Raw genomic sequence first — 13,582 nt, 5'->3', positions numbered from 1 at the left:
CCGCGCCTCGCTCAGCCAGTGAGCGGGAACCGGTCTGTATGTGGGATCCGAACCCTCGGCGGGAGCGCCGCCACACTTCCCAAGCGGTGCACTATAGCAGTGCGCCACCGGGCCGGCCCTCTATTTAGGTTTTCTTTAATTTCTCTCAGCAATGTTCTAGTTTTGAGTGTACAGGTTTTACATATATTTTGCTAAATTTATTCCTAAGCTTTTATTTTTTCTTGATGCTGCTGTAAGTGTTATTACGTTTTTTTAAATCTTCAATTCTTCATTGCTAGTGTGTAGAAATGCAACTGGCTTTTGTATATTGGCCTTGTATCATGGACCTTGCTAAGTTCACTCATTAGCTCTATGGTTTTGTAGATTACTTAGAATTCTCTATGTACATGATCATATTATCTGTAAATGATGACAATTTTATTTCTTCCTTTCTTATGTCTTTTAATTCTTCTTCATTCCTTGGTGCACTGGCTAAGACTTCCAATATACAAGATAAGAGTGGTAAGAGCGGACATGCTTCCCTCTTCCCAAACTTAGGGGTAAAGCATTCAGTCTTTCACCATTGAGTGTGATGTTAGGTGTAGATTTTGTGTGGATGCCTTTTATTAGATTAAGGATGTTCTCTTTTATTTCTTATCATAAATGGACATTCAATTTTGTTAAATGCTTTTCTTGCATCTGTGGGTGCAATTACGTGATTTTTCCTCCTTTAGACTGTTAACATGGTAGATAGTATGATTTTAAAATACTAAATCAGGCTTGCATTCCTAGGGTAAACCCCCACTTGGTCATAGTGTATTATTATTTTTTATATATTGCTGGATTCAATTTGCTAATATTTTGTTGAGAATTTTTGCATCTATATTCATGATGGATACTGGTCTATAGCTTAATTTTCTTATACTATTTTTATATAGTTTTAGTATCAATGTAATACTAGCCTCATAAAATTAGTTCCCTTTTCTTCTATTGTCTGGAACAGACTGTAAAATTAGTGTTATTTCATCTTTAAGTGGATGGAAGAATTTGCCAGTGAAGCAATCTGTGTGTGGAGATTTATTTTTCAAAAGGTTGAGCCAAGCTGCCTGTTTGGTAAATAAAGTTTAATTGGTCTGTATGTGGGATCTGAACCCTCGGCGGGAGCGCCGCCGCACTCCCAAGCGGCGCACTGTAGCAGTGCGCCACCGGGCCGGCCCCCTGCCATAGTTTTTAAAAGAAATAGTTTTTAAAAAATTATTTTTAAAAGAAAGAGTTCAGTATGCATGACATTGAACCTCCTTTGTAGCCTGCCCTATCCTACTTCTGTCCTTCCCCAGAGGTAAACACTATGTTGAATCTAGTGGTTATCCTTAAGTGTCGCTTCACAGTTTTACTATATATGTGTATGTACAGTTATTTTACATGTTTTTAAACTTCATAAAGTGATATATTGTAGGAGTCATTCTGCAACTTTTTTTTTTTTTTTTGCTCAATGTTGCTTTTTCTAGACACACATACATACATACCTGCTGTAGAGATTTTATTCTATGCAACTACCTTATTAATTCATCCATATTCTGCTAATGAACATTAAGGTTGCTTCTAATTTTTCACTTCTACAAACCATACTGCTGTGAAGATTTAGTACACCAGTGTGAGAGAGATTGTTCAGAATATATGCCTAGGAAAAAAACACCTTACAACCTGCTTGGTTGTAAGGATGAGTACACCTATACTTAATTTCATAGTATCAAACTGTTCCCTAAAGTTGTACCAATTAAAACTACCAGCAAAAGAGTATGAAAGTTCTGTCTGGCTACATTATTGCCAGCATTTTGCATTGTTAAACTTTATTTTTAACTGGAATTGATGGAAGAGAAACAGTGTCTCCTGGTTTTAGTCAGCCTTTCCCTGAGTTACTAGTGATGGGTATCTTTTCATTGAAGCTTGTTGTACATTTAGTTTTCCTTCCCTCAGGAGGCTTTCAGTGAAAGTGGGACAAGAAGACACATATGTAATAATCAGTTTAAGTAAAAAAATTCAAATTCTAACTTCTGTGTAGGTATATAAGAACTAAAGGTGCTAATATAAGTGAAACAATCAATGAGGTTAAAACAAAGGAACACAGAATTTGACACATCCATGAACACTGTGTAAGACTTGAACACATGGAGAAGAGATAGTGAAAAGAATTCTAGACAAATATATTTTAATACAATAACTATTGAAGGACATTCTTTTTAATTTACACTTTACTTCTATTGGTGATATTTCTCTTTAGTCACTTGGGAAATGAAAATATTTTGTTTTAGTTAAAGTTGCACCTTATTAAATACTAGTTATTGCCGAAAGAAAAGTTTTCTGAATTATTCTGTGGTTCTCTAAGAACTACGTAATTTTCCCCACTTATTTTAATTGGCAGAAATTAGATGTGAATACGAAACTTTCTTAAATTGTCTTTAATTAAATGATATGCTATCTAAAATTGATTTAGATGGTAAGCTCTAAGAACATTTTATCTTAGGATCTATTAAATTGTTTCAAATACAGTGGGCATATGAAAAGTGGTATAAAAAAGGAAATAAAGAAAATAAATAAATAAAAACTGGTTGTAAAATGAATGTTGTTTATCTCAAAATAAGTAAGACACTTTTCCCCCTCTATTTTTCTCTCACCTGCTTTAACTGAAAATGGATTTTCCAGTAGAAATACTGTTTGTTTCCAGTGTGTTTTGGTACTCTGGGGGCCCGTAGAGAACACGACCTACATTGGTAAAGTTCAAAAGTATCTGATGAAGTACAAGATTTTCTTTTTGCAAGATTTTTAATATCATGGTACATTAATCTACTACATCAAATACAAGCTCCAATTGCTTACAAAAGCAAAATGCTTCTGATCAAACACCTTGAGGCACAAGAATAAAATGTACAGTGTACTTCACATAATTAATTCTTAAGAGATAACTCATGATACTTACCCTGTTGTGGCAATTCTTCTCAAAATATATATCAAAGTAGCCAGCAATTGCCTGTTTAAAACAAAATTATTAAGCTAATTACATGATGTTAATCTTTTAAGACACGGCAAATGATAAACCATTTCAAAGACCAGATTACTTCTTAAACTTACGACATGTCACCATTTTTCCTGGAAAAGATATTATCATTAAAAATGAAGTAATATAATTTGGTTTTTTCTCACTAAAACAATATAATAATAAGGGTAACAAAGCTAGTCAAACAATCAACGTATGTTTTATTAGACGAATGATCATGCTAGGCTACTGAAATGATGCTAGGCTTCCATGAGAGACCACATGGAAGGAGAGAGGCTCAGCCAGCCCCTAGCCAATCCAGACTTGCCAACTGAGATGCCAACATCTTGGACCCACTGGCTCTAGTGAAGCCTCCAGAAAACTGCAGCTGCATGAGAGACCCCAGAAGAGACCAGCAGAAGCACTAGTCAGATCAGTCCAATCCAGACTGCAGAATCATAAACAAATAAATATAAATGATTATGGCTTCAAGCCAATTAACTTTTGGGATGGGTTATTACACAGCAATAAATAACTGAAACACACTGTTTTATACAAAGCCAGATCATTTATCTGATCTAGTGCATCCAATTTTAAAGTACTATGAATACTTTTGTGATGAGTTCAACAGAAAGAATTTTTTAATGTTACCTATTTTTTCTGAAAATGTAATAAAAATGAGTAATGTTCCTCAGATAAACTGATGTTTAAGAAAATAGCCAAAGGAGAAACTCCAAAGTTAACTCTAAGAGTTACAGTGATAGTACAAAAAGGTCTCCAGAAGAAATTAACATATTCAGATGAATATATGATTTTGATCTTTTTTCGTTTAAAATTTAAACGGTACCATTCCTTTTTCTTTCACTAATGGGACTAGCTTGACAATTTATTTTTTAAAACTGTCATTAAATTAAACTTATAAAGTGTTAAAAACAAGACATTGATTATTGAAAGATCACTATAAAGCTGATTTGCATACTCTGCTGCTTTTGTTAAGAATGTGAAGTTTTATTGATTTTATAGAGTTAACATGGATTGTGTCCAAACCAAATTCAATATTTAACCTTGAGGTTCATTACATTTTAGATACCAAGAGAGAATGAAAATACTATTTATAATTCTACCAAGTAGAATTATAACACAATGCACTCAGCTAATGCGTACCATAGAAAACCATGTAGTTAATCAGAATATTTCTAAAACATAACTTTTTCAGTTGATTTCACAATATTTAACATACCCCTAAATGGACTAATTCAACTATTTTATTAAACTTATTCCTGTATGCCTATCTTGTTCAGCACTATATTTTCAGTGTCCAGAGCATTGCCTGGCCCATAGTACACAATAAATACTTGCTGAGTGAATGTGCTTACTGTACCTAATTCTACTATATTACTTACCATGCTATATAGTTTGCCCTATCAGACTGTAATTTATGTAAGAGCAGGGCCTCTGTGTAACTCATATTTCTATGTCCCTTACCTAGTACAAAATTATATAGTAAGTTCTCAACAAATTTTCATCAAATTAAATTTTTTAGTTTTTCTCTTAAATATAGCTAGCTTTATTACTTAGTCAGTATAATTTATTAAAATACTAACTGAACTTGAATGAAACTGATAATTTTCAACTCTGAAAAAAATGGAGAGTATCAGACAAATATGGAGAGGAGAGAGCTAGGGAAAAGAATCCCCTAATTCTGTTTATGAACCTGCACAAGTCTCAGCCTAACCCCTGAACTAACATGCTTAGGTTAGACCCAAATCAACATAGCAAAGGCTTAAAGAACTGAACTAAAATTTGAATCTCTGGCACAAGTCTCAGTATTAATTGCTGAATAAAACATGCACGGGAAAATCCAGTACCAACAAGCAAAGGCTTAAGAGAACTGACTTGAGATTTGAAAAACCCATAAAAGTCTCAGACTAATCTCCAAACTATGTATGTACAGGAGAGCCCCAAACAGCATAAGAAAAGTTTAGAGAATGAAACTGAGACTTAACCACTGTCTGCCCAGACACTGTGAGACAGAACTCATGGTCTGATCTTAACTGGACTGACTGCCTGCTAACACCAAACATCAACATTCTCCAGAAGATTATAACAGAACTCAGAGTCTACACAACACAACATACACAACATCCAGGATACAATCTCAAATTACTCAACATACAAAGAATTAGGAAAATTTAACAACTCTCAAAAGAAAATACAATCAACAGTTGCCACCTCTGAGATGACCCAGATGTTGGTACTATCAGGCAGACTTTAGAGCAATGATTATAACTATTCTCCATAAGGTAATAGAAAACATATTAAAATGAAACAAAAGATATAAATTCTCAGCAGAGAAATAGAAACCATAAAGAAAGAAAGAAAATTTTAGAACTGAAAAAGACAATAACTGAAACAAAAAACTCCCTGGGCTGAATAGCAGAATGGAGATGACAGAGGAAAAAATCAGTGAATTTGTATATAGATCAATAAAAATTACCCAGTTTGAAGAAGAAAGGAATAAAAATTGCAATAAAATGCTCAGGGACGTGTAGATCTAAAATACATATAAGTGGAGGTCCAGATGGAAAAGAAAAAAGATACTCGAGCAGAAAAAAACCTTTTAAAAATTCTATATCTAGCAAAAACATCCTTCAGGAATGAAGGCAAAATAGACATTTTTCAAGTGAAAGAAAATTAAAGAAATCTATTGCCAACAGACTTTCTTTAAAAGATATTTTAAAAGAAGTTCTTCAGGTTGATGGGAAATGCTGCCAAAAGGAAATCTGGAACATCAAGAATAACAGAAGAACGACTGAAGTGACAAAGAGTTGGGTAAATATAAAAGACTACCTTTTCCCTCTGAATTCCTTTAAAATACTTATGATTATTTAAGACAAAAATTATAACATCATCTGGTGGGGTTTTCAATGTATACACTTGTAATCACAAAGGTCAGTGTGAAGGGTGGGGGTGAGGAGGGACATAGGAAGAGTGTGATTCCATCTATACAACTGCTTTAAAATCTAGAAGTGGAGAAGGCTTTTCAAGAATAACACGAGGCAGAAACTTATGATAAGGGAAATTATAATTTTAGTATCAAAATTAAAAGACAACAAAACAAAAAATATTTTCAATATATATAACAGAGGATCACTGTTCTTTGTATATTAAGCTACTAGAAATTAATAATAAAACAATATGCTAAAAGAAATGAACAAAAGACAAAGCAGGAAATTAATAAAAGAAAAATCAAATGACTAATAAGCATGTGAAAAAATGTTTGACATATTTAGAAAAAAAAAAGTAAATAAAAACAACCAGATAGAATTTTCCTCTGGGGAGGGGAAAGTGGCTGGAGATTGAGTTAATCACCAATAGGCAATGATATAATCAATCATGCCAACATAACAGAACCTCCATTAACCTCAAAGAGCTTCCAAGGTTGGTGAGTTGCCATGTGCCAGGTTGGTGGCAAACCCTAACTCTATGAGGACAGAAGCTTCCTTGGTTGGGACACTTCTACATCTCACCCTACATACCTCTTCATCAGGTTGTTCATTTGTATCCTTTATAACAAACCAACAAAAGTAAGTAAAGTATTTCACTGAGTTCTGTGAACCATTCCAGTGAATTATAATCTGAGGAGGCAGCTGTGGGAACCTTGATTTATAGCCAAGTTGGACAGAAGTGTGGGTAACCTGGGGACTTCACTATTTGCTGCTGGTGTCTGAAGAGGGAGGCAGTCTTCTGGAACTGAGCCCTTAACCTGTGGAGTCTGCACTAGATTCGGTAGTGTCAGAATTGAATTAAATTCTAGGACACCCAGTTGGTGTCACAAAAAAATTGAAGAATTGGTTGTTGGTGTGGAAAACCCAAACGTTTGGCATCAGAAGTGTTGTGATAGAGAAATGGTTTTCCTTTAAATACTATTTGGCCTTCAGAATTAATCCTTAGACAAGTATTTATTGATTTAAAAAAATAGTCACAATACACTAGCGGGTGAAAAACAACCTGACAAATAGTATGCATGTTATGAGCTCATACTGTATGTTATACAAATGTGAATTTATATGTATACATCTAGAAAGAGATTCACCAAGCTATTGATAGAGGATGACAGATTTGGAGTATTCATATTTTTATGCTTATCTATATTTCCAACAAAAATGAACAGCTTCTGTGAAAATAAGTAATTTTTAGTAATAGGCAAATTTAACTTATATCCATAATATTGCATGAAGCAGCACTGAATTCAACTATAACTTTTGTCTCAATTCCCTTAGTGACTCCCCCTCAAAATCACTCATTTCTGCACACCCAAGGGCTATAGCAGTGTCTAACAGGTCATAGGAACTAAACAAATTTGAAAAGAAAAAAAGAATAACAAATTTCTCTAAACTAATAATTCTATAAAAGTGACATTTTCCAATGAAGAGATTAGCAAAACAGAACCAAGAGAGAGTATAAAGTAGAGGAGAAAAGATGTAAATGAAATAGTGACAGTAAAAAGAAATTGCGAAACTATATGAAAACTTTAAAAAGACTTCTAAAGATTTTAGTAAATGGGTTTGGTGGGAGTGTGTGTTTCACTTCATAATTATTCTTTAAAGTACACATATGTTTTAAGTACTCCCTATATTCTATGTCACTAAAAAAAAGAAAGTGGGAAAAAATTCTAGTAAACTAATAAAATCTGCTGTAAAAATAACAAATTCTGGTTTAAAAGAAGCTCTTATAACATCATCAGAAAATGTGACCTCAGTCTGAAATGTATAAAATACACAAAGAGAAACGTATTTTTAACTCTGGTAAAAATGAGACTATCTGGTAGGACAATTATAGACTTATAATTACAGAATACAGAAAACAGATCTTAATGAAGAGGAGAGGCTGATACATGAGTTTATGACAAAATTTTAAAAAATATATAAAAGATTTGAGAATAAAAAGATATTTTAGAAGTATCTTCCAATCCCAAATCTATCTATGAATTTCACTTAAAAATCAAGGAAGAAACTAACCTTTCTTAATGAAGAGGAGAGGCTGATACATGAGTTTATGACAAAATTTTAAAAAATATATAAAAAGATTTGAGAATAAAAAGATATTTTAGAAGTATCTTCCAATCCCAAATCTATCTATGAATTTCACTTAAAAATCAAGGAAGAAACTAACCTTCCATACTCCCTAAATAATATAAAAATATTATTTAGTGGAAAAAAATATTGAATAGTTTTGGGTAACCAAAAAACAGTTTATAAACCTCAAGGAAAATAAATAAGAAAAATAAAAATGAAAGATATAGTTAATTTTGGTTATGAGCATTTGGAAGGGACTATGACAAAGATAAATCTGAAATTGCATCTATTTTATAGTTCCCTTTGAAAAGCACCATAGTATCTTTGACTCCTCAAGCAGATTTACCTTCCTAATGATGTTTGGTTTAGGGTAACACTAAATCAGTTCCATAGCACACATTAAGCAGAAAGCAGAAGCATGAGAAGTTAGGAAGAAATTCACCTGGGATTAAAAATTATGTGCAGAGGGCCAGCCCGTGGCTCACTCAGGAGAGTGTGGTGCTGAGAACACCACGGCCCCGGGTTCAGATCCTATATAGGGATGCCTGGTTAGCTCACTGGTTGAGCGTGGTGCTGACAACACTAAGTTAAGGGTTAAGATCCCCTTACCAGTCATCTTTTAAAAAAAAAAATTATGTGCAGATAATCTACTCATCAGTCAGCATTCATATTTAACTGAGAAAGTGGAAGACTCTTGCTCTGAAAAACCGAAGAGTTTCTGGTTTTAAAATGGGTATTTTCTCTCAAACACAAGCGAGATCTAGAATGCCTCTTAAAGAGACAGGTATTTGTTGTCATTGTTGTAGGATAGTGATTCTTAACGACTAAAATAGAAATGAAAAACAGAAGAAAAAAAACAATTTAAACTTGAAATGTAGTCATATTAACCAACTGAACTATGATTAGTGTTTTTATTTCTGCAAAGCCATTTGAAAATAAAGAACAATGATATAATCAATCAAATATGTCAGCTGATTTGGGAACAAAGCTATTTATTTTGTCTGGAGAACATAAACATGCCACTATTATTCAATTACAGTTTCACCACCTTGTTACCACCACTTTGACAGGCTTTCTTTAGGTCTTTTAAATGTTAATTTCAATGAACTTACATTCTTTCTGTGGGAGTCATTCAAATATAAGAATAAACAACCACAGGAAGTTGAAAATGATGATCAATAGGCAATGGCAATAAATAACTAAAGCTACAACTTGACACGTGCTTGAAAAAGACCAGATATGTTAGAAGCCTGACTACAGAATAAATTTCTCTTTTGTCTCACCTATATATCTTATAAGGGGCAGAGAACTGCTGAGGAAGAAAAAAAGCATTAGAAAGTATCTGTAGGAGCTGGATTAATCTGCAAAGGCAAGGTCACAATTAAATAAATAAAATTTCACTGACTTACACCACAAGCAGAAAAATTATCAAGTCCCTTAAAATGAGACAAGGGGAAATGGGTGGTAATTGATAATAATGAAACAAAAACAATAACAATGATGATAGAAGAAAAGAGAATGAAAGAAAAATACATGCATACAGTAAATTTGAAATTTGGTGAGAATCCTCCACAACCATTTTGAAACACACAGAAAAATAATATAAGCATGTACCTTTATTGTGCATTTTAAATATTTCTAAGCATTAGAATACAGTTTCAGAATGAGCTGCTTGTTTCCTCTTTGTGGATTTTACAAAAAAGAATATAACTCACAGCATTTGTAAAGTGAATCATTTAAAAATCTGTGTTAAGCCTTGTTTTGCTTGTTTATTCCATATGTATAAAGGTAAATGCAGTTCATGTTATATATGCTCATTTGAAGAACAACGATTTAGGATAGAAATGAATCACCTTCTCATGTCTTTTGGTGTGATGAGTATTTCTTTAAAGAGGACACATCATGTGTGTATGTAACAGAATGGCAGCCAATGAAATAAGATCAGGCTAGACCTTATGAGGAAAAAAGGAAATTAAAAATTATCATTATCACTATCACCTGCAGGGAGTAATTTATCATTTCTGTTCTTCATTGGTATCGTGTTCCAACAGCGTGTGGTTACAGCAGATACAATTAGGCAGCTGGCCACAGAAGGAGGAGGATAATGTGCTTTTGATGGAGTTTATCCAAGCATGGAGACAGAATGCTTGTAATCCATGCAGCAGAATCACTATAACAAAAATACAATTCGTTTTTTGTTGGAGAATTTCTTTAGAAATCTTGACATGGAATTCAAAAGCCAAATGATGATGAGTCTGAAGCAAGCAAAGACTAAGCACATAACGCATAAAAGTGATTATTATAGCTTACATCACTGTAGATAAACCAACCAGATGAAAATACAAACAAACTGCTGCATACAGAGCATAAACTCGGCTAGTGATAATTGGTGTTTAAACTAAGACATAATCAACAAATATTAAAATTACATATTATGATTTGCTCCCAATATTAACTTTATCTTAAATTATGGACACTTCCTTCTTCAATTAATTTTCTATTTTTTCCCAAGAGAAAATTTGCATCTTTTCTTTCTTTCATGATTCCTCTAGGGAACAATACACATTAAGTGCTATATACATCTCTAGGGATACTACCAGACTGAATGGTGTTTAGAAATAGACCAAGCAATATGGGAAATAGCAAGACAGACAATAGGTCTAAAAATGTGAAAAAAGACACTTTTACTGAAAAACTCAATGTAATTAATTTTTGATCTACTTAAAGTATCCTCAGCTAATAACTGAAACGCCTTTTAAATTTATTTAGATTGCTCCCTTGTAATTTCAAAATTGCTTATTAAAGTGATATAGGGGACAAAAGGGATTGACTCTTCCGAGTCTAAAACACAAGTACTTTGGGCCGGCCCCGTGGCGCACTCGGGAGAGTGCGGCGCTGGGAGCGCAGCGACACTCCCACCGCGGGTTCAGATCCTATATAGGACTGGCCAGTGCGCTCACTGGCTTAGCGTGGTGCGGGCGACACCACACCAAGGGTTGCGGTCCCCTCGCTGGTCACGGAAAAAAAAAAAAAAAAAAAAAAAAAAAAACACAAGTACTTTAATTTTGACATTTCATAAATTGATAACTCGCATGCATTAATTGCTCTAAATTTGTTCCTCGCTATAAACACAAGATATTGTTTTATAAAGTCCACATTCATTGAGATTTCCAGATATTTTCACTTTTAAAAAAGCTTTTGATGTCTAATGTGCATGTAGAAAAGTGCACATCATGGTGAATTTTCAAACTGAATACAGCTGTGAAACCCACATTCAGATTACGAAACCGAACACCTCAGCACCCTAGTAGTCCCCCTTGTGTATCTAGCCAATGCTAGGCATCTCCACCCCCAAAGTGTAATCACTACCTTAAAATCATAGATTAGTTTTCCCTATTCCTATACTTGAACACAAGTAGAATCATACATCATGTAGTCTTTTGTGTCTGGCTAATTTTCCTTAATATTGTTTGTAAGATTCACCTATATTGTTGCATGTCATTGCAGATCATTCATTTTCATGGCTATAAAGTTTATGTGACTATACAATTTATCCAGTCTACAGCTGATGACAATTGAATAGTTTTAAGTTCAGACGTTTATAAACAGGGTTGCTATGGACTTCTAGTACATGTCTTTTGGTGAACAAATGTACTCATGGCTGTTGGGTATACATCTAGGAATAGAACTACTGGCATGTACATATTTACCACTGTTGTTAATCTTTATTCCTTCCTGTATTTCTGGCCTTCCATCAGGGATCATTTTCTGTTTACCTGACTACCCTTTCGTACAGGTTTTTTCAGGAAATTCTCACTCCCTCTCTTTCTGTTCATCTGAAAATATCTTTATTTCAGCTTCATTCTTAAAAGGAATTTTAACTGAGTAGCTTCAGGGTTGGCAGTTATTTTCTTTCAGCACAGTGATGATGTCATCACTGAAGTATCTTCTGTCTTTTCAATTTCATTGTTCCTGTTGAGAAGTCATTTACCAGTCTACTCACTGCTCCTCTGAAGGTAATTCTCCATAGCTCCACTTTTAGGATTTTGTCCTTGGTTTCTGTACTTTTATGAGGATGTGTTCAGATGTGGATTTCTTCTCTCTTTTTAATTGAGATGTCATTCACATGCCATAAAAATTTATCCACTCAAAGTGTACAATTCAATGTTCTTCAGTATATTCAAATTGTGCAACCACCACTACAATCTATTTTAGAACATTCCTATTTCCCAAAAAGAAATCTAGTATCCATTCACCTCTCATCTAGTCAATGTCTATAAATTTACCTACTCTGGATATTTGATGTAAATGCAATCATTCAATAAGTGGTCTTCTGTGATTGGCTTCTTTCACTTAGCATGTTTCCAAGGTTTACTCATGTTGTATCATGTATCAGTACTTCATGCTTTGCTAATTTACCTCTCTGATACCTTCAACCAGATAATATTTTGTGGTTTTTTTCCAGCTTTTGGAGTTGCTCTCAGCCAAAGGGTCATTCTCTTTTACATAGTCCACCTAGTCCACCATTACAGGTGGCAGATTCTTCACTGCATTGCTTTTTCTTACCTAAGGACCCCTGCCTGTTAATGCGCACCCCTGGTTCTCTTAACTCCACCCTTGTCTCAGTTTCAATGTTACTTCCTCTGGGCCGCATTCCCTAGTTCCACAGAATAGATTATGATACATCCATGAAATGTTACTGCACTCTCTTGAATAACACTCCCCACACTCATAATGCTTTTTGTTCGACAGTAGATCCCAGTAGGCCCTTCAGGGCAGTCTCAGCACCTTTGTGTTCACCTCCACATCCTCACTGCCTAAGCCCAATGCCTGGGGTGAAAATAACTAAATAGTGAAAACATCTAAATGGTGAAAACAACTGTGTAGAGTTGCACAAAGGCATGAAATTGCCTGGAATGTCCAAGGACTGTAGGAAATGAATAAAGATTTGTTAATTGAGTAAATAATTTGTTAAATTATTTGTTAAATGATAAAGTAATGTATATGTTCTACCCATCCCAACCTTTGGGAAAAGGAAACCATGATGCTTTACTTCTCTCATAACTTCCTATTTTTCATTCAAAACTGACATCAGATGTCAACTACTTCAGAGAAATATTTCCTGACATCTGTACCAACAACAATTAATCACTCCCCACTAAAAAGGAAATATGGTGTTAGAAAGGCTTTCTAGAAGAAGCCGTGCCTAAGGTAAAAACCTTAAAGATGAGCAGATTATCAAGAAAAAGTAAGAGTGCTCCTCTATTATTAAACACCACATTACAATGATCTGTTTATGTGTTGTTCTCTCCTCAACAAATATCTTTCAGGCTAGAGGCTACATTTTGGTTCTTTTTTATATTCAAAGTGCCTAGTACAGAAGCTAACATATAGTATTAATATTCAATCCATGTTGCTTGAATGACAAGTGATCTTGAAAAGTATTTTTCCTGCCTGTGTTTGCTATTTAAACAGTCTTGCAGCTTGCTGC

General features: G+C 34.1%; 1 protein-coding gene across 3 annotated transcripts in view; it reads right to left on the bottom strand.

Moving 5' to 3' along the window:
- The window catches only part of PRMT3 (protein arginine methyltransferase 3), a 142,139-nt gene that overhangs the window by 24,080 nt on the left and 104,477 nt on the right, over nucleotides 1-13,582 (bottom strand). For all 3 annotated transcript variants that reach the window (XR_551021.1, XM_008579619.1, XM_008579620.1), the window contains 2 exons: nucleotides 2,957-3,007; nucleotides 2,655-2,742 (listed from right to left, as the gene is read on the bottom strand). Coding sequence is in view for 2 of the 3 variants with exons in the window: in XM_008579619.1 (XP_008577841.1) it covers nucleotides 2,655-2,742; nucleotides 2,957-3,007 (139 nt within the window). In the remaining variant the exon portion in view is untranslated. The remainder of the gene's footprint in view (nucleotides 1-2,654; nucleotides 2,743-2,956; nucleotides 3,008-13,582) is intronic.

The sequence above is a fragment of the Galeopterus variegatus genome, unplaced genomic scaffold (assembly GCF_000696425.1).
Source record: "Galeopterus variegatus unplaced genomic scaffold, G_variegatus-3.0.2 Scaffold1926, whole genome shotgun sequence".
NCBI classification, from domain to species: Eukaryota; Metazoa; Chordata; class Mammalia; order Dermoptera; family Cynocephalidae; genus Galeopterus; species Galeopterus variegatus.
Note: the sequence above shows the minus strand (reverse complement) of the source record. Positions and strands in the feature narration are given on the sequence as shown.